Source organism: Melanostigma gelatinosum (assembly GCF_949748355.1).
Source record: "Melanostigma gelatinosum genome assembly, chromosome: 18".
NCBI lineage: Eukaryota > Metazoa > Chordata > Actinopteri > Perciformes > Zoarcidae > Melanostigma > Melanostigma gelatinosum.
The window spans coordinates 11,387,000-11,409,698 of NC_136651.1; the positions used below are offsets into that span (position 1 = coordinate 11,387,000).

Here is a 22,699-nt window from a genome sequence, read left to right on the forward strand (position 1 = left end):
AATACACAATGTTGACATCGCCGTTAGCACATCGAATGTGTTGGGGAGTATTCGCCTCACTTATCTGATCAGGATAATGCCTAAGCAAAGAGAGGAATCATAAGACTAGCCTGTCATAATACCAGGCTTTGTGCGAGCGATTGGTGATTTTGGCAAATCACAGAAAGCCCTTTACAACCTCGTACCCCTGAGGACCAGACCTGGCATTACTTACGTCATATGCACTCACACATGCATGCACACTGAAAGGTACACAGCATACTTTTTGTTCCCTTTTAGTCTCAATAGAAAATGCCATGTATTGCGTAACCTGACACTCGGAAACAAACACGCCAAACAAACTCAGAAAATGGAGAGGGGTGTATTAAGAAAGGGGGAGACAGTCATCAGGGGTCATGGGGTTTTCTGTTAGGTAGATGCAGCTGTGCCTCCAAGTTCTCTTTCTCTCTGATTCCGTCTCTGCCACTCGCTAATGGAAGATAACCGCAGTTCATTTTATAGTGCATACGGCGTAAATCACTCTCTGAGAGGCAGTGTTTTGCCAACAGCTTCGACATGTAAATGTGAAGATGAGGAAGGAAAGCATTAAAACTTGCCCTCTGTGTATTGTTGCTGTACTTTTCACTGGCTTATTGTCTTCTATTGTCTATTGTCTTCCCCATCCTGCTAAAAAATATGCATAGAAACAAATACAGCAAAACTAATGTACCAATGCCAGACGGGGGAAAAGTTTTAAAGTTGAGAATTACATGGATGCTGTACAAAAGCGACACATATTTTGTATTCTGATTACATTCATTGATTGATTGTATCCTTTGTGGTAGGGGAGACTGGATCTTTTGAAAGACCGCTATAGGCCCGTGAATCCCTATTCTTGTTCTATTAGATGATACAACTCCTCCTCACTGTCATGATCATCTGTAGAGAGGATGACGGTCCTTTTCAGACACAATGTAGAGGCAATGGAAACAATGTTTTCGTTAGATATTGTACACAGGTGTGCCCACAAAGATTGCAGATATGCAAGAATCTGGCGACATAAAACGAGTATGTCTTTGATTAACTGTCACGTCTCTCTCTCTCTCTTCTCAGGCACATGAACTTATCAGTGCGTCCCAGGCCGCTGCCGGCTTTGGTGCGGAGCGGCATTCCCGAGGCTCTCCGCGGGGAGGTGTGGCAGCTCCTGGCAGGCTGCCACAACAATGACCACCAGGTAGAAGAGTACCGCACTCTGATCACAAAGGTAAGCCCGCACGGAAGTGTTGTCTTTGTTAAACATGGTCAGGGCATAATAACAGTCCCATGATCCCCTAATGTCGGTGGTGTAAGCAGTCCTTCAACAAGAAGAACTCGCGTCACCTCTCACCTATTTCTAAATCTCTGTCAAAGCTGAAGCCATCAAATGAGACTTTTTTTTTTCCTCTGTCACAGTTTTGTTTGTTGTTTTTACACTTGGTTATAGTTTGATCTCATTAACTGAAACGCATTCAATTCAAGCATATTTTCATTTCTTGTATGTTTTTTTGCTTTGTGCTGGCCAGACCACATGTGTTCCTGTTATTGTCCTTGGCAACAGTTGTTTGAAAGCACACTCCAGGGGCCATTGACGGCCATGTTTCATGAGTTTCTCCTCTCATGCTTTTGGTGTTGTGAAAGGTTTATGCACTTTCTCTTCAAGAAGACATTTGTTCTGCGTTAATGGCTCTGTTAAAACTAATAATCCATAACTTCTTATAACTCAATAATTCCTGAGATGGAGAAACGAAATATATTTGTAACGACCTGTTTATGAACTTCTAAAAGTAAGGAGTTATATTTCATGAGCTGTGTTTTCCTCATAGCTGCTTGGGTACGTTATTGCCTCTATGTGCCTCTTTTCCTGCAGACCTGCGTCTGTGTGTGTTCAGAAATGACAGCTGGCGTTTAGAGTTGGTTGGAGAATGATGGTTTGCATGTGTAGCGCTGTCCTTGTGTACTGTACGTTAGAATGAAAAGAAAGTGACTTCGCACTGCTGGAGTTGGTTAAGCGCTGAGAACAGTGTGCTAGTCTGTGTCCTTATTTCTCGGGCTGCCGCTCTGCCCACTGTTCTTATGTAAAGGCAACATCCCCAGGCAGCAAGCCGGGTCTCAGGTGGTGACAAGATGTCGGTCTTGCCCTTTCTCCCCCTCTGCTCTCCCTCCACCCTCACTTTTTCTTTTGCTCTTTATCTTTTCTTTTATTTTGGCCTTACATCTCTGGCATGTGACGATGGAAAAATTGGGGATATTAAAAGTTAAATAGAAGTTTGACATCAAACTAACGTGTGAGCCGTGCTGTTATCTGTTAAACATGAATGGCATGAATGGAATCTCAGCATTCACTCAACAATTCGTGACAACAATAACATCACAATGCCAAAATATATTAGTCATTGATCGTCGTCGGACAGAAAGTTGGATTGGAATTTATTCCAGAAGCACTTGAAGCGTTCCGGGTTTCTACGTCAGCCAACGGACACACACAGAAAAGTGCAGAGAACCTGTGCAGCTTTATCTGAGTCTGAAGGATGATTTGCATGTTTTATTTGGTCTCCTTTGAGCACGACTGGTGAAAGGTAGCCAAGAAGAGTTAAAGTACAGAAAGATGATGAATCGTATTCAACACAACGAGGTGTGCACAAAGTAAAAAAAAGTCAAACAAAAACTCAAACTAAGACAAAAGTCACTGCTAATAGAATAGTTCTAACATGTTGAAAAGAGTATTGAAATGTATTGCATAGTGGTACTCTGAATAGTACATGTGCTAATTAGGAAATAACTTAATTGACTTTGATGTTTGGCATTGTTACAGGTACTAATTAAAACTTATCTTCTCATGTACACATTCCTTCCTTCCCTTTTCAGCTCCTATTTTCAAATGTCTACATACCATACTCCATGTGCCAGCTCCTAATTTGTTTCGTGTGCATTCTGCCTGTGCTTGTCTTTGTGCTGTAGTGCACTCTGTGCACATCATGTCCGAGCTAGCGCCCCCCCCCCCCCCCCCCCCCATCTGAACTTGGTGTTCATCCACATATCTGAATACAAAGGCATTTATGGACATTGAACCTATTCTTTTCCAATGGAGCCCAAATGAATTTCCCCACATGAGGGTTCCTGCTGCTAAATACCGAAAGTACCGGTCGACATTTTGCAATTCATAGCGAGTAGAAGCGAGTCACGGACAGAGTTACTAAGTCTGGCAAACAAATCATTGGTCAAGAAAGACAAATGTGACGCAACAACGTTTACTATTACTTTCTATAAGACGGGTAAACTGTTGACAGTATTAACACTAACACACTGCATTTCTTATGTCAACTTATGTACACTTGCATGACAGTGTCAGAGAGCTGTTGATTCAACTCTATAGTGATTGTTGAGGTTCTCGTTGGCTTGTGTGTGTGTGGTTGATAGTGTTGTGTCACACTATTGTGTTACTGCTTTATATTCAACGGTGTTTTTTAAACCACCTTTTACCTACAGGAGAGAGGCAGAATGTTACAAATGTCCCCTCAGGTGTCTATCTGAGCATACACAACAGATCTGTGTAGTGTAGACACAATGTGGTCAGATAAACACAGGCCTGCTGTGGAGAGCCAAAACAAGCGCTCGTATACCTGCCTGCCTACCCGTCTCTGTCTGACCCACATACTGACCCGTATGCCTGCCTCTCTGTCGATCTGGCTCCCTCTGACTTCTATAGAGCTGTTTGTGCTTCTGTTGACTTGTGTGTCTGCCTGTCTCTCTCTGTCTGCCTGCTCATTTGTGTTTTTTTGTCACACTGTCTTCTTGCCTCTTTCTCCTGCTGTCTTGTTGCCCCGACGTGTCTGCTTTTCTTTCTTTGTCTGTCTCTCTGCTCCCGTAGGGTTAGGCAACAGGCTGGACTCTTGTGTATCTTATTATATTAATGTTTCGTCTGTTACTGTATAACAACTCTCACCACCCTTGCCTGGTGTTTGTGTTTGTGTACTAGCTCTAAGCTCACCATAGCGACTACACAGAGAAACATTATTTACTCTCAGATATTAATGTTAGTGTATTAATAGTCCAGTTCTTTTCATTTCTACTCCTACAAGGCAATTCTAAATTTAATGAAAACCTCAGATAGGACATCGGTAGACCAGTTCTTCTTCTGTTTTATGCTGCTGATACAAAGGTTGGCACAGTCTGACTGATTACTTTTATGTCTGACTGTAAAGCAAGGAAACTCCATCCATGAATAAACTTTTGATGAACAAGTGAGCAGCGCTCTGTTCAGCTGGATAGTTTAATGAATAACAATTGTATTTTGTGAGTCAAATCCGGTTTTTCAACACAATCAGTAACATTTCTCTTGTCGGGTAAATGTAGTACTAGAATGCTTTCCTCTGAAGTGGAAGTACACAGTGAGTATTATACCGTTGAATTGCATGTTTGTTAGTTTTATAATCTCACTTTTAGATCCCTCTTCCTCATTCTCACAAAGCTGATTTTGTTTTTGCAATATTGTTTGTCTTTCTTTCCTCCGCCTCTTCCTCCGATCACCTTTGACGAGCTCGTCGTTATCTTTGAGTCCCTCCCCTCATCCTTTTCTCCTCTTCCTCTTCCAACCCATTTCATCGCGCCATCATCTATTTTTAGCTCCTTGTGTGGTGGGCAGAGGAGGTGTGTGAAAGCATGGGAGTGTGTCAGGATTGTGGGGGAGAAAGGTGTGTGTGTGTGTGTGTGTGTGTGTGTGTGTGTGTGTGTGTGTGTGTGTGTGTGTGTGTGTGTGTGTGTGTGTGTGTGTGTGTGTGTGTGTGTGTGTGTGTGTGTGTGTGTGTGTGTGTGTGTGTCTGTGTCCATCACGCTACACCGAATTGCCCTCCCTGAGACACACTCCTCTTCGGATGTAGAGCCGCTAAATCCTCATTAGGATTCTGAGTAATTAAATGGAATCGGCACATCATATAATCTAAAAATAACGGAGCTGGTGATTATTCTAGCACAGAGTCAGCTGAGGGAGACGGAGGGACACTAGTTGGGGATAAACTGGTTAAGAAAATTGAGGGGAAAAGACTTCAACCGAGTCCTTTAGAGCCCTGCAATAAAAAAAGCTTTCAGTTGATGTTGCCCTGAGGAAGATTAAAAGACGCCTGGAGAGGTCATGCTAGCTGGGTATAGCAGACTGTGCTAAGTGGAGGCACAGCATCTGCTGATGCATTCACAATCACAAGCACACACACACACACACATTGGCAAAGTTACTGTTCAAATTTCATGTGAAAGGAAAAGTAATAACATTTGTGGACATTTGTGTAATGAGTGTAATACATTACGTAAGCATATGTTTTTAAGCAAAGCATTTCTCAGTTGGACTTAAAGTGTCCTTAGAAATTCATAATTTTAGCATCTCCACCTCTTTGCATTTCATCTCTGAACTTGCTGAACCATTGAATCGCAGCTTTCCATGTCTCCTTCACTTGCGGTTTGCACCTAGAAGGCAGACCCGGTTACTGATTGCATAATTACTTGATGCGTTAGTGAATCAGCTGGTAATTACACACAGGCTGTGTGCGCAAATTCAATTACTTGCGCTTTGCTTTCATGTATTTAAATCCGTCTAATGAAAATTAGTAAAGTAGTTACCGGTAAAATGTATTTAACACGTTAATTGTGATCAGTGTACAATAGAGTACCAGCCTGAAAATAACTCATAGAGCCAGTGAAAATGCATTTATGGCTTCCTTAACAAACAAGTAGAGAAAATGTAACACATTCATCTTAATGGAGTCTTTCTTTTAAATAACAAGACTTTTAACAGTCCGTCGCTGTGCTTTTTATTTACGGAAGCAGAATTTAAACTCGCACACATATCGCTGATATAACCTTTGTGCAGCATTAAGCGAATACTGTATGTAAAGGAGTCACAAGACACACAGCGCTATAGGGGACCCGCTGCCTTGTACTGTATGTCCTTGGTTTACAATTAGACTAATAATAGAAATAGTTCCTGTAAACTGCACCCAGGCATGCAGTTTTTTTTTGTCTTCCTGCAAGCAAATACAATAACTTTTCTGCACTGTAGAAAGACAATGTCCATTCTTACAGCTCAAAATGCCCGACGAGGTGAGAGGCTGCCGAGATGTCGACGGTCAAAAGAGCCCTGAACACTGAATGTTACTTATTTGAACAGTGTGAAAGAGTGTTTGAATCGTGGGGTGATTATGAGAAACACAGCCATTAAACAATAAATAAATAAAACAGGAAGGGGTGAGAGGGTGGGGGAAGGAGGCAAGCCTTGTGCCCTGATAGTTTATCATTGGTTGGAGCCACAGGGAAGGGGAGGGGCCTCAGTGACACTGTTTCTGTAGAGACCGAGCGAGAGAGAGGCAGAGGGAGTGAGAGAGACAGCAAAGGAGGATAAATGAACACGGGGGGGTTTCTCCCAGCATCGGTATGCCTGCCTACCTCATTTCCAGTCCAGACATAGTTGCTGCTCCTCTGGATAGAAACAACAGCTGAGGTGTGATTGTATGTGTGTGTGTGTGTACGTGTTTTAAATATCAGTCACCCTGCGCACTGCCTTCATCCTCTCGGCTCACGGCAGTCCACTGTGCTCTTACTGCGAAAGGACCAGACAGAAAACTGAGACAAGAGCAAGCGGACATAGAGGAGTGAGAAGAGGCAAGAAACAAGAGGAAGAAGAAGCTGGAGAGAGAAGCAGGACGGGCAGAATAAAAAAGGAGATATTACGCTCAATGTCTCCTTCATGTACACAGCACATTACACAGTAATGTCTTTTTACTGGAAGCTGTGACTCTGTGGACTGTAGAGAGATAAGAGAGCTTCAGTCTGTGCTTTCAGCAGCTGCAGCAGATGTTGAAGACATCCTTGACTTTATAGGGAGCGGAGGCATTTCAAGCATAGATTGGACTGGAATTCCTTTAAACAAAGTCACATTTCATTCTTTTTTTTTCTTTTTTCTTCAGCTGGGAAGTTTGCTTAACCGGGAAGACGAGAAGGAATACAAACATTTCTTTTTGTGTGTTTTGTCTGTTTTTACACTGGTGGTTTTGTATATTTATTGTATATTCGTAAAACCACAACTGCCCGCACCGACGACAAACCCTGGGGGGCTTCTCACCGTTCTCTGTCCTTTCCATCCCTCCCGCGTTTGAAATGGCAGATGGCATCCGGCTCATCATGGAACCGCAGCATGGAGCTTTTTGTTTGGACTGAAACCACACAGCTCCTTTCAGAACCAACCAAAATAGTGGGTTCTTCGGATCCCCGTACCCTCGAAGGGCCCCAGAGACACGTATTCCAGCCCAAGACGATGAATTCCTCCCTGGATCCACTGAACCAGAGCTCCCCTGACCCGTCAAACACATCCGCTCCCTTCTGCCTACTTGCGATAGGCTATTCCCAAATGTTCACCACCTGCCTCCTTGAAGTCTCCATCATATGTCTTCTCACTGTTCTCATTATTTCTGGTAACCTGGTGGTGATTTTTGTGTTTCACTGCGCCCCCTTGCTCAGCCAGCACACCACCAGTGCTTTCATCCAGACTATGGCGTACGCTGATCTGCTGGTGGGGGTCAGCTGCCTGTTCCCCTCGCTGTCCCTCCTCCATCACCTCCAGGGTCTCGACCCCAAACTCACCTGCCAGGTGTTCGGGTACATGGTGTCCGTTTTGAAATCGGTTTCAATGGTGTCGTTGGCGTGCGTGAGCGTAGACCGCTACGTTGCCATCATGCAGCCTCTGACTTACGCCTCCCTGGTGACGCCTTGTCGAGTGCGATGCTGCATCGTTCTGATATGGCTGTACTCCGCTCTGGTGTTTCTCCCGTCCTTTCTCGGGTGGGGGAAACCTGGCTACCACGGGGATGTGGTGGAGTGGTGCGCGGTCGAGTGGAGGACCAGTCCGGCTTTCACGACCTTCATAGTCGCGCTGCTCTACGCCCCGGCCGCCCTCACGGTTTGCTTCACCTACGGCAACATCTTCAAGATCTGCAGGCAGCACACCCGGGAGATCAGCGAGCGCCACGCACGTTACCGGCCCCAACAGCTGCAGGGCCCGGGGTCGACGGTGGGATCGGTAGAGCAAGGGCAGTTGTCTCACTTGTCCCAACCACAAAAATCCCAAACACAGTATCAGCAGCCCACGTCAACCTACCCAGACAAGCGATACGCTATGGTACTGTTCCGCATCACCAGCGTGTTTTACATCCTCTGGTTGCCCTACATCGTCTACTTTCTGTTGGAGAGCGGTGGGATCTACCACCACCCTGCTGTGTCATTCCTCACCACATGGCTCGCCATCAGCAACAGCTTCTGTAACTGTCTCATCTACAGCCTCTCCAATTCTGCCTTCAGGAAGGGCCTCAAACGCCTCTGCTCCTTCTGTTTGCAGCGCAGTGGCAGTAGTGGCTTTGGGGTTAGGGGCACCAAGAAGGCGTTCGTTGGTTCTGTCGAAAAAGGATGTGGAGGAACTGGGTATGGATTCGGTCATGGGGACATAGGAATCGGCACAACATGTCACGTGTAGAGCACACAAGAGAGGAAACCCTCGTGCCAAATTAGCATTTGAACTGGTTGAAAGATGCCTGATGTGAGTGCCTCTTTTGAAGCTTCAATGTGCTGGAAAGAGGTGGAAGGAGCCGTTGATCTGCCACTGCTGTTTCTGTCGCATTTGGAGGTTACACAGGCGTCCCCTCTGCACACTCCACAGCTGGCAAAGACAGAGGAAAGGAGTCGAGAGCAAAGCGCTGAAGGAGAAAAGGCGCAAATAGCCCTGCAAGGTGTTTTTTAAAATGGTCAAGAAAACTCACCATACTTGTTGGAAACGAGCAGAAAAAGGTGTCTGACAAATGAACTCTTTTGAGGGAGATGGGATGTGAATCCTTAACTTATTTTGCCAAAACAACAAAACATTGCAAGAAAAGTGTTGTGAAAAGCTGTGAGTTGAACAATGCGACCTTCTGTTGCCAGATAATCAGGACGGTTGCAAACGGAACGAACGTTGACTGCTGTGTTTTTGGTAATGTGACGCTGAGGTGAACTGCCAATAGAGAGTTCTTTAAATGTGTTTTGACTCGCTCTTACCCATCTCAGTATCTGAATGCTTAAAGTGATGCAGCGGTGTGTTTGTGTATTTGTTGTGCCTCTTGTTGATGCTGCCCATCTTGGTTGTACGTCTGTTAACCGAACAAAAAGCAAACGGTAGTTTCATCGAATTTATCTTTCAATCAATTTTTCAAATCTTGTCAGTTTCATTGCACTTTTGTTGTTTTGATTATATAACTAAATGTATTTCACAACTACCCAAGGTAAAGCGAGACTAAAAGGATGTCTTTTTTCACTTATTTTACACTGATTGTTGGTACATCATTGGACAGATTTTTATGTTTTTAAGGCTTTGATCAAAGAAAAATGACCCTTGAACTGTGATCCTGACCCCTTGTCTTTGTTAATTGGCTGAGAGGAATAGTCTAATGAGCCGTCTTAAACATGCAATTGTGGAGATTTCATAATCATGCGAATAATTACCGTGTTAAAACCTAGGTGTACTTTATGTTTTATGTATTCTTTTTTTGGATCCCAATTAGCTTCCACAAAGAGGTCGCTTGTCTTCCTGGTAGTCCAGAAAACAATCAATAACAATAAAAAAACTATTTTAAATCAAACTGTCACTAAAACAAGAAAAGACAAAATGTAAGTATCAGGAGATAACCGCTCTGCATGTGGAACAATAAACAATGGTGGCCTACAATGGGAACAAAAACAAAATAGTCACTCATACAATATCGTAAAACCTATCAAAAGGATTCTAAAACAAACCAAAACAACATCTATATGAGAGTCATCCATTTTTGTTTTAGTGACTCTGAAAGAAAATCTACTTTTGGTCAGTCTGATGTGGTGGGGAGCATATTGCAAGCAGAGCAAGTTCTAGAAGAAGAAGAAACACTTTGTTTTCCTCTTCTTCAAAGAACATTTTTGCATAAATAACAATGGACTAGATTTTAACTCCACAGTTAGCCATGATCATCGTTTATGCGACTCGCACGTTAGCGCGGACTGAACAATGAAAAACTAATCTGGCTGCTCTGTTCTGTTCAATTTGAAGTTCTTTTTAGATGCTTCTCAGCTGCACTCAGCCAAAACGACTGGGCAGTGCTCCAGGTGTATTGTGCTGTGACGACATCATTGTGCCTGCATTAGTGGACTTTTGTGTCAATGTGTATATATATATATACACACACAACAAACACACCACACCTAGGGATAAAATGTAAACAGAGCGGACACATAGCCCATTCCCTCTGCTGGCAGCACGCTAACCTCTGGTTAAACTCTGACCTCTTTAGAGCACCAGGAAGAAGACTGAGCCCTCAACTCCCCGAGGTTCAGTCGCATGCGTGTGTGTACGTCAGTGTCTTTGTGCAAGCATGTGTTGTAGTCCGTCCACTTGTCCCCATGAGTAGTTTTGTGGGTTCTTTTCACTCTTAACTTGATATTTAATACACATTTATCAGACCAATAATAAGCTGAAATGAATCCAAGTGTGCATACTGTGTCACTCCACTCAGAAATTGTGAAACATCGTCACTATTTTGAACCACGTCACCGTTTATTTAGGTGCAGATCATCTAAATTTGTATATTTTATCTAACATGCCAAAGAAAGTTAAACAAAAATATCTAATACCAGGTGATTTAGTAAAATGCGAATGCGTTTTCCACAGAGTTTGTGTAGGTCCACTGTCTTGGCACAGGGATGCCTTGTGTTGCATGAATATGACTGTTTCTCAGTATATAGTGATATATTGTTGCCTTGATATACAAATGGACATGACGTGTTGGGGAGAGTATTTTCCTCACATTTCTGGAGGGCTTCATTCATAAACCCACTACTGTTTTTAGAGGGTCCGGCACAGACTGGATACGTAGTTAGCCAGCCTTGATTCTACTCAGTACATGATAACCTGAGCCCCATTTGTTTGTCATAAAGAGAATTCAGCTACACTAAAAAATATTAGTTCCTCTCCTCTGTAAAGCACATGACTCAACTGTTATTTTTTGCCTTCTAATTTATTTGTTCGTGTGTGTCCGGGTATGTTAGGATTTTGACTGTTTACGGTGTTCCAGCGAGGGCGCTAACAGATTTGCATTGCTTTGTTAGCTGCACATCACTCCCCTCGAGTATACTGTATTTTTGTGAGTGTATGTGCGTATGATGTACAATAGTGGTCGATTCACATGTCGTCTTTATACAGGCTGGCTGTTATCTGTGAAGCATTGTTCCTATTTGTACCGTCTTTTGTTCAGAAATGACGTTTACAGAAACGGCATGTACAGAAATGGCGAATTGAATGTCTGCTTGTTGCTACAGACATTTTTATGACTTAGACTCTTAGATTTAGTAGCATGCTTACCTGTTGAAAGGAGTCTTGATGAAGGATGCATTTTATTTTACTTGACCATTTTCTGTCTCCACTGTCTTTTGCGATTTGGGAAAGATGAAAAGATGTTCTCAAGGGAACGCCGCTCTGGTAGTGGTTGTGTCGAGGTGCGGCGCCATGTTGGGTAGCATTAGAAAGAGCAAGGGAATGTGGACACAACGGCTGGCATAGAGATCTATCTGTCGGTTAAATACAGTCTCCTGCCATTTAAAATGAGTCAAAAACTGGAAGGCTGTCTGCAGATAGGGTTTTTCAGGTAAAATATAAATACGATAGCAATGGGTCCTAGCTTCCTTAATGACTTTTTTTGTGTTTCCAGAGTCCTTATATCATACGCAGGTCATTTTATTTCATTTTAAGCCATTTTACGAGTTGTCCTGAAACATTAGAAGGTGGCTGCTGCTTCGTCTTCCTCTTCGTCCTCTGGCATCGTGTGTGGTTGGCAAACGGCTTTAGTTGCATCGCTACTTTCAGAACTGGGGCTACCCAGACGTGAATCTGTCCCGGGAACAAGCATAGTCCGTATGTGTTCTACTGTACATGTGGATCAATGTAAATATTAAGTTTGCAGAAACTGTATCTTGATTTTATTCAGATACAGAACACCTTATTTAAAATAACCTATAAAACAGATTTTGAGGCACGCATTTCTATCTTGAACATTCTCTGTTCAAAAAGAAAAAAACAATACGAAAGTATTTTACGCCAACTGAATATTGGTTGGCTCTTGTATCTTAGAGTAGAAAGTACCCTGAATGGGCAGTACAGCCTCACTCTTGTAGTGCACTTTAACACACACACACACACCACACCAGACTCCCACTAATGGCCAATTCATGACCAATTTATGACAATAATCTGTTCTGAGAAACACTGTTACAAAACCTTGGTGTGGAAACGTCCCTAAAGAGGAAGGAATCTATCTCTGCGTGTGATTTGTGTCCACAATGAATGCTGGAAATTGCTCACAGTCAACAATGGGGCATCTGTAAAATTCAGATTGAGAAAAATGAAGCCATTACTGTACAGATCCGGACAAGCTACGTGATATTTCATACGTCATGGGTGTTGAGTTTGGGACGAGGTTTTTGTAAGATGTGTGCTTTTATAGTTGGAGAATGTTTGGGTAATGCAAAAAGGCCAAACATGTTTGTGATGAAAGTGAGTCTGTGAATTTCTTTATTTCATTACACGATGCTTTGTAGGTGAAACGCCTATATGGTATTAAAACGTGTGTACATGTTGTGTATCTGTACTGTGCAAATAAATGTAATGTTATGAGTGTAATGTACGTTCCTCTCTGTCGTCTCCGTCCTCATCAGATGCATATTGTCCCTGCTCTCCTTCTGCCGAAGCTGCTTACCAGTGCACAAAAAGTAGGGCATGAGAAAGACTATTAAGATTTAATGAAGGATGACGCCAAGGTGAGGAAACGTCTCTACGGGTAGCTTAAGCACGTGCTCTGTCCATTTCACATTATTGTAAAGAAATCACAGATTTAAACAGTTTATTATTTGCTTTGTTAGTAAAGGAAGTCAAAATCTCAATTGTTGCAGATGAAAGCAGCTGTCAAGGCTCTACTAGTTATTTACAAAGCATTAAAGTTAATGTCACATTCACTGTTTCTTCTATTAAATCTGAATCCATTAATATATTCAAAGCATAGCTCTCAGGGTGGTTTTGTGTTGGGTAGCGAGGTTTGTATCAGGCTTGATAAGTATCACCCCGTGTTCTCTTGGCATCTCAGCAGAGTCCTTTAGGAGCAGAGAAAGAATAACAGAATGACATGTCAGCCTTTGTGTTGAGTCAGAGAAAATCAGGGACATAAACAATAGAAGGCTAGCTACTCAGCCTTCCCACGGAAGCCCTACTCCGGTACTTTATTCCTAGCTTTACACACACACACACACACACACACACACACACACACACACCACACACACGCACTATACCTCTGCCCCCAGTGAACAGTTTTTACTATATGTTTATAATATAATACGTTCCATTCAGTTTAAAGATGCTCTTTGACTTCCCTGCTGTGTCACTGACCGTAGACAGTGCTTCGACACATTCATACCGTAGTGTTCGTTAGGACAGTTTGGACAAAAGTAACTGTTGCAGTTGGTTTCATATCTGTCACCATAGTTGCTGTTGAATGAAAATAGCGGGTACTTGTTTAGACTCGTGGCTCGTAACTTTTTAAAATAAGATCTGTGTCCCAGCATGAAACGTCTCCTCTGCAGTAAACATTCAGTCTCATGTGGTTTGATCAACATTCTTCCCACAGTTTTCAACTTAACCTTACGACATATTCCGTTACAGTGTGCCATTAAACAAGTGTGTGTGAAGCCTTGCTTAGATAGAGCGATTAGCATAGCATAAAGGCCGAGGGAGAGCTAGCCCAAACGTATGTCTGCCTGCCTTTTAAAGCTCCCTAATAAGCAGATCCCAGTGACTTCCAGCTGCAGAATTGTCATCACCGTGAGGTTACAAGGCAGCCAGTCGACACTCCTGGAAATCACTCCAGTTTCAACAGCACGTAACTCCCCGTAAAACCACAACTTGGTGTTTTTACACTTTGTTTGAGAACGTATTTGCGGGCTGTTTCCAGTCTTAATGCTATCTCTTGTGTTATTTAATCTCTATACTACCCAAGCTGACCACAGGCACAGCTCTTTGTAAAGCAGCCTGATTCTTGTTGCAGATTATAAATATGGATTAAAGTACTCTAGTATCAATTAAAGCTACAGCACTATTTATGTCATCACCTTTCACTGTCTTCTTTATACATTTCCACAGAGATACACTATTCTTAGCATTATCTCTCTCTTTGTCTCTTAATTGTTTGGACTGGCTCTCACACTTTGTCCACGTTCATGAGACACTGGATATGTTTTCTGTCCCCTCTCACGCTACCCTCATTCCAATCCTCACTTTAACTGAATGGACAGAAAGGAAGCTAATTGGCCGTTATGGCAGAGGTCTTTGTACATGCTCTCAGCACTCCAGATAAGTATGGCTAAGTGGTGCTTGTATAAACATGGTTCCTTATCATTCACTGAGAGACTGCAGCCCAGTGTAATGGGCCCTTCACACTGGTAGCAGAAGCTCTGTCCCTGTGCTCTCAAATTGCATCAATTTCAAGATCAAGATTTCTAGGGTGCCTGTGTTTTTTTGGAATAATCGATTAATCATTTGGTCGATGAAATGTCAAAATATAGTACACAAATACCTCCCGCTACTGTAGAGCCCGAGGTGATGTCTTCAAATGTGCTGTTTTGTTGAGACACTCAGTTTACAGTAATATATGACAGAGCGGTTTGTAAATTAGAATTGTACAGAGTGTGTTGCAGGACTCCCCATTTGGGTGTTTTTAAAAAATATAATAACATAGTAATAAACACCAACCATATAACAACAGAGACACTGTTACACTCATAATCATCACTACTCAAATTTCCCTAAACATCTAGTTTAGCTGACTGTACACACACAGTAACTATGACGTACAGGGTGTGGTGGAAGTTGTGGAATAGCCCCCTGTTGTTGGTCTCTGATCCCCATTACCTCACTTTGTTTTACTATTCTTTTCTTCCTGCATTTCTTCTTCTACTTATATTATTTTGGTTTGACTTTCCTCCTCCTGTGGAAGCTGGAATAGAACCCTTGGAAAGAAAGAGAGGGAAGGACATGATGGTTGCAGTAACAGAGAACAAGAAGGTATAGTTAGCTACAAAGACAACAAGAGAGATAAAAAACAAAAAATGTGGTGATTTAAATTCAGGGATTTCTGTTTTAACTTGCATCCATGTGGGTCACAGCACCAGGCTACACAAAGAAGAACAAAATGGAGTTCTGCCTTCAACGTTTAATGAATGCCCCGCCTTTGTATTAAACAACATGCGGTGTCCACTTCAGAGCCACTTTACCGCCAAGCACTGTGGAGATATCTTAAAATGTGTATTTGAGTCGTCATGTAATGGTTAGGGTACGATTACTTATTTAGAGGCTTTTTGTTCCAAATACACAGAGCATCAATAATGAAATGAGGGGTGATTCATCTTTGTTAGTAGAGTAGTTACGTGTGTGTGTATACTGTGTGTGTACTTTGTGTTTAGTGATAACAAGCGTATACTTGCTTAGCATTAGCATGTTAGCTTAAAATATTGCTCACACCCATTTGTTTTGCGGGACAGAGTACAGCCGTGACCTTTATTGTTGTAGTGCTGCTGATGGTCTGGCCGGTCCACTCTGTAACATTTGATTGTGGTGTTGGTCGACGGTGTGACGATGGAAGCCGAACACCCTCTTATCCGCCTGCTGTTTTACAGAACGGTGTTATTGTGTTTTTCATACGACCTCCTTGTTGATATGCTGAAGTTCTCGGTGCTGATTGCAAATCGTGTCGTGCTACGTGATGTCTTCGGTCACATTTCCTTTACTCTGTTGTTTTGTTGCAGTTTGTCAGAGCTGTCTTATTATGTTAGTAACTATTGTTCGCGTATGTAAGCGTTTGCAACATAAGAATCTCTTATCAAGTTTCAAATTGATTACACAGAGACGAGATACGGGGAGATGCGTACAGTTTGTTCTGTAGAAGAGAACACTCTGTGCTGCCAGTAATTCATCTTGACCGATACTGTAAATCTCAGCAGTGTGTTGCCACCACATGACCGCTGCTGGTGGTCGTCTAATAAAACTGCTCGTGGATCTTAAGTGACTGAATGTCCCTCTGAGTAACACACCACTTCTTTTCATTCACTGCGACCTTTTTGTCCCCCCCCCCCCCTCCTTTGTCTCTTTATTAGGAGTCTCCTCAGGACAGTGCCATTACCAGGGACATTAACAGGACATTCCCGGCTCATGACTACTTCAAAGACACCGGAGGAGATGGACAAGACTCCCTCTACAAGATCTGCAAGGTGGGACGCACACCCATGCAAGAGGGTGTTTAGATTACAGTTTCAAAGACAACACAGGGCATTATTGGAGAACAATGGATGAGTGGATAAAGCAAATGTGAATTCTTACAACCCCAGTCTTCAAAGTGAAGAACGGATTCATGAATACCATATAACTTCTATCTTCTTGGGGCTTTATTGTAAATATTTACAACCTCATGATCACTAACAATTGCTATTTTTGTTAGCACTGGTGTTCATTGCTCGGAACCAATTCTAGCATTCTGCATGTGAAAGAGAATCGTATGTTCCCCTGGTGTGCAGCATATTTACTGCGTGGCTTTACAGTTGGTCACGTAACAGAGTTTTCAGAGCAGTAGTGAAAGATGTCAGCGCTAAAGGGAACTGCTTAGTAATTAACTGAACAGTTGCTCTGTTTCTGGGTGGTTCAGCGAGTTCACAACAGCCACTGCCTGTCTAGAAATACAGTTTATAATCGAACACACACACACCACTCTAATATAATGACTCCTGCTGCACAGCTGACTCTCACACACCGACGTGATGGTGAAGTGCCGCTGCTTTCTTTCCAGCTGAGACATAATCCCACATGAACATGGCTGAGAGTTTGCTCACTGCTGTTATTCATTATGTATAACTCAGGTGAGGGCATCCATCTGTTTCCCAGACAAGCACCTCTTCAGTGTGTTTGAATAATTCATCGGGCCCTCCCCTTCGTCTGTGTGTCGATTGATCCACACTTTGTCTGTTTGACTTGCACTCATTATCTGTAGCTCAGTAGGCCACTACAGCCCCTTTTACAAACTGTCCCTCGCTTCATACTTCATTTCCTCAACACCAACATCTCTCTCCTACTCTTCCCTTTCATCTTTTTCACAACTTTATCTCGTGGTCATTTTCCTCCAGCCCTCACTCCAGATGCTTCCCTCCTGTATGTTTTGTTTTACTGCCAAAAAAAAACGTCACCAACTTTAGATGTTCAAAAAGGGAATAAAAACAACAAGGTACCACTCTAAACAGCTTGTGCAACATAATTCAGGAGCTAACCCTAACCCTAAGGAAAAATATTTTGGTCTTCTACTTCGGCTGCGCTTCTCTCTTTCACAATATATTTCATCATTTGATTCTGTGTTGAAATGATAAATACTGTTTAATGTACCGGTAAAAAAAATAAAATCTTGGATTGGATCATTGGCAACAGGCTGCAGTGGCAAAAACAAAGTTATTATTCACTCGCTGGACCCAATAAAAATAAGATCTAATCATCGTTTAATTACCCGCATCAATTTTTGAATTCACCGTGAAACAGATTTACTAACTGCGTGCCCGTTTGCCTTTGTGCTCTCCAGGCTTACTCTGTTTACGATGAGGAGATCGGCTACTGCCAGGGACAGTCCTTCTTGGCTGCTGTGCTGCTGCTGCACGTGAGTTCACCCATCAGCAGGGTCCAACTGTTTTCTTTTCTTTTGACATCTGTATCTCTTTGATATTCTGCAGTGCTGGAGGGATTGGCTTAGAGACTTGTCTGTATATTCGGTGTAGGATATGATATCACGATGTACTGTTACTGCACCGAAACAGTTTGAGGAAGATTGCAGATCCCTTCCCTTTAACCTGCCAACACTGCCACCTAGTGGACAGACACTGTCGGTGTCTTTTATAAGCTGATGGGCGGAGGGAGATATGTAAAGTGACATCATAAGGAGTTATTTAACACTCGGGTAGTGTTGTATTAGCCTCACCTGGAACCTGTGGAGGCACTAATTACTAAACCTCTGTGTCGTCTTCCTCAGATGCCAGAGGAGCAAGCGTTCAGTGTGCTGGTCAAGATCATGTTTGATTACGGGCTCAGGGACCTTTTCAAGCAGAACTTTGAAGACCTGCATTGCAAGTTCTTCCAACTTGAGAGGCTCATGCAGGTATGTGTGTTTCATTTGCAGATCTGAAGAGTTTTTTTTTCTGAATGGACACCAAAGCAGTGGTCGATCTCACTGTGTTCACTCATAATCAGGCTGAAAAGATGTGTTAGTTTGCGTACAGTTGGTCTAATTTCTGACAAGTGCCACTTTGCTTTTTTTATTAATTTACCTCTCTCCTTGTTCCTTCCCTCCTCGTCATTCCTCCTACCTCTCTGTGCTCCTGTCTCTTCATTGCTTTTCTCCCCCTCTGTCTCTCCTTTGCTTTCTCTCTCTCTCTCTTAAACAGGAATATATCCCAGACCTGTACAACCATTTCCTGAATGTGGGTCTGGAGGCCCATATGTATGCCTCTCAGTGGTTCCTCACCCTCTTCACAGCCAAGTTCCCTCTTTACATGGTCTTCCATATCATTGATCTGCTACTGTGTGAGGTTGGTAATAACCCACAACACAACTTCCCCTGCTGCAATTCAGTAATACAGTAAACAATGACATGGTATTTTAAATACAATACAGCTGAATTCTAAGGAAGCCTTTGCTCTGACTCTAAGCAGAGCTCATGTACCTCCTGTTTATTTTGATGTGCTGTCACTGGAAGCTATTTACAGATTTGTTCAAATTCGAGCCCTGAAAGCCTCCAGGAGTTAAAATAATAATACAGTTTGGAACAATGAACACTCTTCCAAGAGCTGGCTGTTTGGCCAAAGTCAATAAACGAAGTTCATCCACTTGAAGGCCTGTGAGAGCATGGGGGGGAAATCATTTCTTGTCTGCTGAGAGAAAGTTATTTTGTCCTGAGTGTTAAGCTCTACATCTAGTGAAGACCAAGCCCCATAAATCAGCTGAATAATGCAGAAACCATGATTCTGCAATGATGCGTCACAGCAGCAGGACCTGGGAGGCTGTTCAAGATCTCGGACATGATGGACAGACCTGATTACAGAAAGGAAAAAAGCTGCTTCAGATCTCACACGCACAGCGTCAGACCAAGGGGAAGCTTGACCTTTCAGCGTGGTGGTCCAAGCCAAGAAAAGTGCAGTGTCAGCCAAATCCCAAACCTCTGTGGAGAGATGTTAAGATTGTAGTTTTTCAACTTCTGATGAAGTCTGACAGCACTGCTAAAAAAACATCTGCCAGGAAGAGTAGGCGACACTGCAAGTATTAGCAGCAGCTGCAACACTTAATGTCGTCGTAGTTTATACATTTCTCTTTCATTTTAACGAAGCTGGAAATGTCCCTTTATCATTGTTGTTGAGTATTGTGTGTCCATTGCTGGCAAATCATATTTTAAGATAAGATGATATGCACCGTTTGTGCGCATACTCCTTTTTTTAAATAGTTAAACCCATGTTTCATTTGTATTTCTTTGGACTTACAGTTCCTCTTATTCCTTAACTGGCCATGAAAAATGTGTCTTTATTTTCAGGGCATCAGCGTGATCTTCAATGTGGCCTTGGCATTACTAAAGGTAAGGTAGCCCAAACAAATATGGATGCACACACAAAACAACACCACTTGCAGCCACATGTCTGAGTAGAAACAGAAAGGTACTGCAGGTACCTTAAGAAAAGTCGCACCGTGGAAAGATTTTAAACGTCTGCGCATGTGAGCAGATGCAGACACGTGTGAGGTGTGACCACACGGATCCGTCAACAGAATCTTCGGAGCAACTTTTATCTTCTTAAGCTAGTTTATCACGAACCTGTTATTTATCATACATAGTTCAGAAATGTGTCAATCAGTGAGGATTGTGCTGCTTCATGTTGCAAAAAAAAGAAGTAAGTGTCAACCAAACAGGCTGTTCCAGGTTGTGTGTATGGGTTCCTTTTAAGTGTTCACCGTCTTTCTTTTCCTCAGACATCAAAAGACGATCTGATCCAAACGGACTTCGAGGGTGCACTCAAATTCTTCCGTGTGCCGGTTCCGAAGAGGTACCGCTCTGAGGAAAACGCAAAGAAACTGATGGAGTTGGCCTGTAGCATTAAGGTGAGTTTAGAGTACAGCAAAGAATAGAAAACAGTCTCAGTTCAAACCTCTGACACTTCAGGTTCAGCTCTGTCTCAATGCATTCAAAGGGTTGTTGGTAACCTCATTTTAGTTTTGAGTCAGAATATAAATATATGCAACTCTATTATGTGGTAAAGCTATGGTCTCAAACAGTAATGAAAACGAAGACTTTAGCAGTGCTACTTATCTACCAGTAGGGGCCACTTTTGAACTTTAAATCAAGTTTAACAGATGCAATGAGCACACACACACATCTTTCTTCCTGTCTGTGTCTTAAACACACACACACACACACACACACACGCACACACACGTGTCCTGACCTGTTTTGAACAGACTGGCCTAATTCAGAGGGCCTGAGTTTGAAAGTAACTTTGGGCAGAGATATAAATGAGCACACATGGGGAACGTTTTTAGCTATTTGGTTCTCAGCTGGACAGCAGAGAGACACACACACACACACACACACACACACACACACACACACACACACACACACACACAATCAGTTAATCCAGCAGAGAAAAATCGAGTGGAACAAAATCCGAGGCGAATGGACTTGGTGTGCAGTCTTGAAGATGTTTAAGTGCTCATCTTAGAGGCATCACTTCTCAACATAAATCAGGAGTTTGGGCTGATGAGGCATCTCGGATTGAAGCCACTATGAAATATTTGTTTGTCTAATAGTCGCGCTTAGTTCTGCTTTTTTTCAGTGATGCATTGGAATCGTTTGAATGAAATGCCTGCATGTCGTTAAAAGTGACCTACGATTTCCTGCTTTAAGAAGTTATTTCCAGCACATTATGTGGCAAAATAAAACAATTCCTAGAAGTCGTTGGACCTCAGCGAGTACGACAATGGTGGAGCTGGTAAACAGGATTTAATGTTTGGATTATTATCTTTGAATGGCCTACCATGGGATACATCCATGTACGCCTTGATGCTAAAAAGCACAAAATGATGGAGACCTCTATTGGTTACATGGAGTGTTTAATATATTTTATTTATGTACCAGAGGTTATGGTCAAACATCCTGGTTCTTCTTCCCCATCTTCATCACCCTCATGGTAGAATAAGCACCAAACTGTCAAAGCAGAATCTAGTTTATAGGGATCTCATCTCCAGAGGAACCAAAAGTGTAACTAATTGTAAAGTAATGGAATCAGTTAGTTAGTTGAGATCCACCATCGTACAGTAATAGGAGCGCCTGTGTTAGTTCTAGTAGACGGCATTAAGAGGAAAAACTCATTAAAGTACTTTACTTAGTAATTGTGGTCAGAGGTCATACTTATTTGAATAATTTTTGAAGCGAATATGCAGCAAACACAGTTGGAAACTACAGCCGGGTCATAAAATGCATTCAGGAGACACTCCCGGGGTCAAACTAGTGTCATTGACGTCGTCTCGGCGTGTAGTCGTTACACCGGCTCTCTCTTCTTGTCTGCCAACCTCACGACTTCTAAAGTTAATAAATGCAAAACGCCCTGGGATTCAAATGAAAGTCACGAATGCTTGACGTTCCCTTTGTTTCCTGTGTGTTTTAGTTTCCATCTCTTTGTGTCTACGTCATAGCTCATGTTGTACTTTATTCTTCCTTTTGTCTGTCTCCCGTGTACACGCATGCAGAGGCACGCTTAGAGCGGGGGATTTGAAGAGGATTTGGATCCCTTGATATACTGTTGTATAACGCTAAACATGCACATGCAGGCATGCATGCATGCACAGACCAACGGTGCATTGATGCTGCAGCTGTAACAGGATGCTTTAAAAGCCACAGAATGGACAAGCAAGTCTCTCTCTAATGCTGAGAATCATGCACATAGTGTTGGTTGGATGGCAGTTTTCTCTTCTTTTTTTGAAGAAAGCTCAATGGAAGGGCAGTGAAAGGCCTGTTGATGAGTTGGCCTAAAGTGTGTGTGTGTGTGTGTGTGTAAATGGCATGAATGTCACTGTGAGCGTTTGTGTTTGAATCAGACACTGTTTAGCTGGTTTGGGCGATCTGAAGTGGAGCACCGAACCTGAACTCTGGGTACTGAATTTTGTTCTCAGTTCATAAGGCGATAAACAGTGTGAACTTTAGGTTTAACTGCCTCGAGTAACACGTTAGCTGTTCCTTTGACTCTGCTCGTTTTGCAACCATGCTGTCCCTGAGGACAGTGATACCTCAACACACAGAAACAACAGCAGCGACTTGGGCCTGTAATCTCTTAAATCTTCATCTGCATCTTATTCAAATGCTGGACTGAACTAAACGGATTCTCAGTCCACTCGAGATCATCAATCTTGTGTGTTTGTTTACAAAAGATGGTAAAGATTCTTCACTGGCAGCCATCTTTAGTGCACGAGCCAATTACTAACAGGCTAGTTTATTTATTTCTTGTCATCAATTATTTGTGTGTCATATAT

General features: G+C 42.7%; 2 protein-coding genes across 4 annotated transcripts in view; both read left to right on the plus strand.

Annotated features, from left to right (window-relative positions):
• The window catches only part of rabgap1 (RAB GTPase activating protein 1), a 53,527-nt gene that overhangs the window by 20,012 nt on the left and 10,816 nt on the right, over positions 1-22,699 (plus strand). For all 3 annotated transcript variants that reach the window (XM_079289790.1, XM_079289791.1, XM_079289792.1), the window contains 7 exons: positions 1,093-1,243; positions 16,255-16,368; positions 17,718-17,792; positions 18,162-18,287; positions 18,574-18,717; positions 19,713-19,754; positions 20,144-20,272. In XM_079289790.1, the coding sequence (XP_079145916.1) occupies positions 1,093-1,243; positions 16,255-16,368; positions 17,718-17,792; positions 18,162-18,287; positions 18,574-18,717; positions 19,713-19,754; positions 20,144-20,272 (781 nt within the window). The remainder of the gene's footprint in view (positions 1-1,092; positions 1,244-16,254; positions 16,369-17,717; positions 17,793-18,161; positions 18,288-18,573; positions 18,718-19,712; positions 19,755-20,143; positions 20,273-22,699) is intronic.
• On the plus strand, positions 7,319-8,530 carry LOC306792694 (putative G-protein coupled receptor 21; the record flags this gene model as incomplete). The annotated part of the gene is made up of 1 exon (XM_079289964.1): positions 7,319-8,530. One exon carries the CDS (start codon positions 7,319-7,321, stop codon positions 8,528-8,530), a length of 1,212 nt encoding a protein of 403 aa, XP_079146090.1.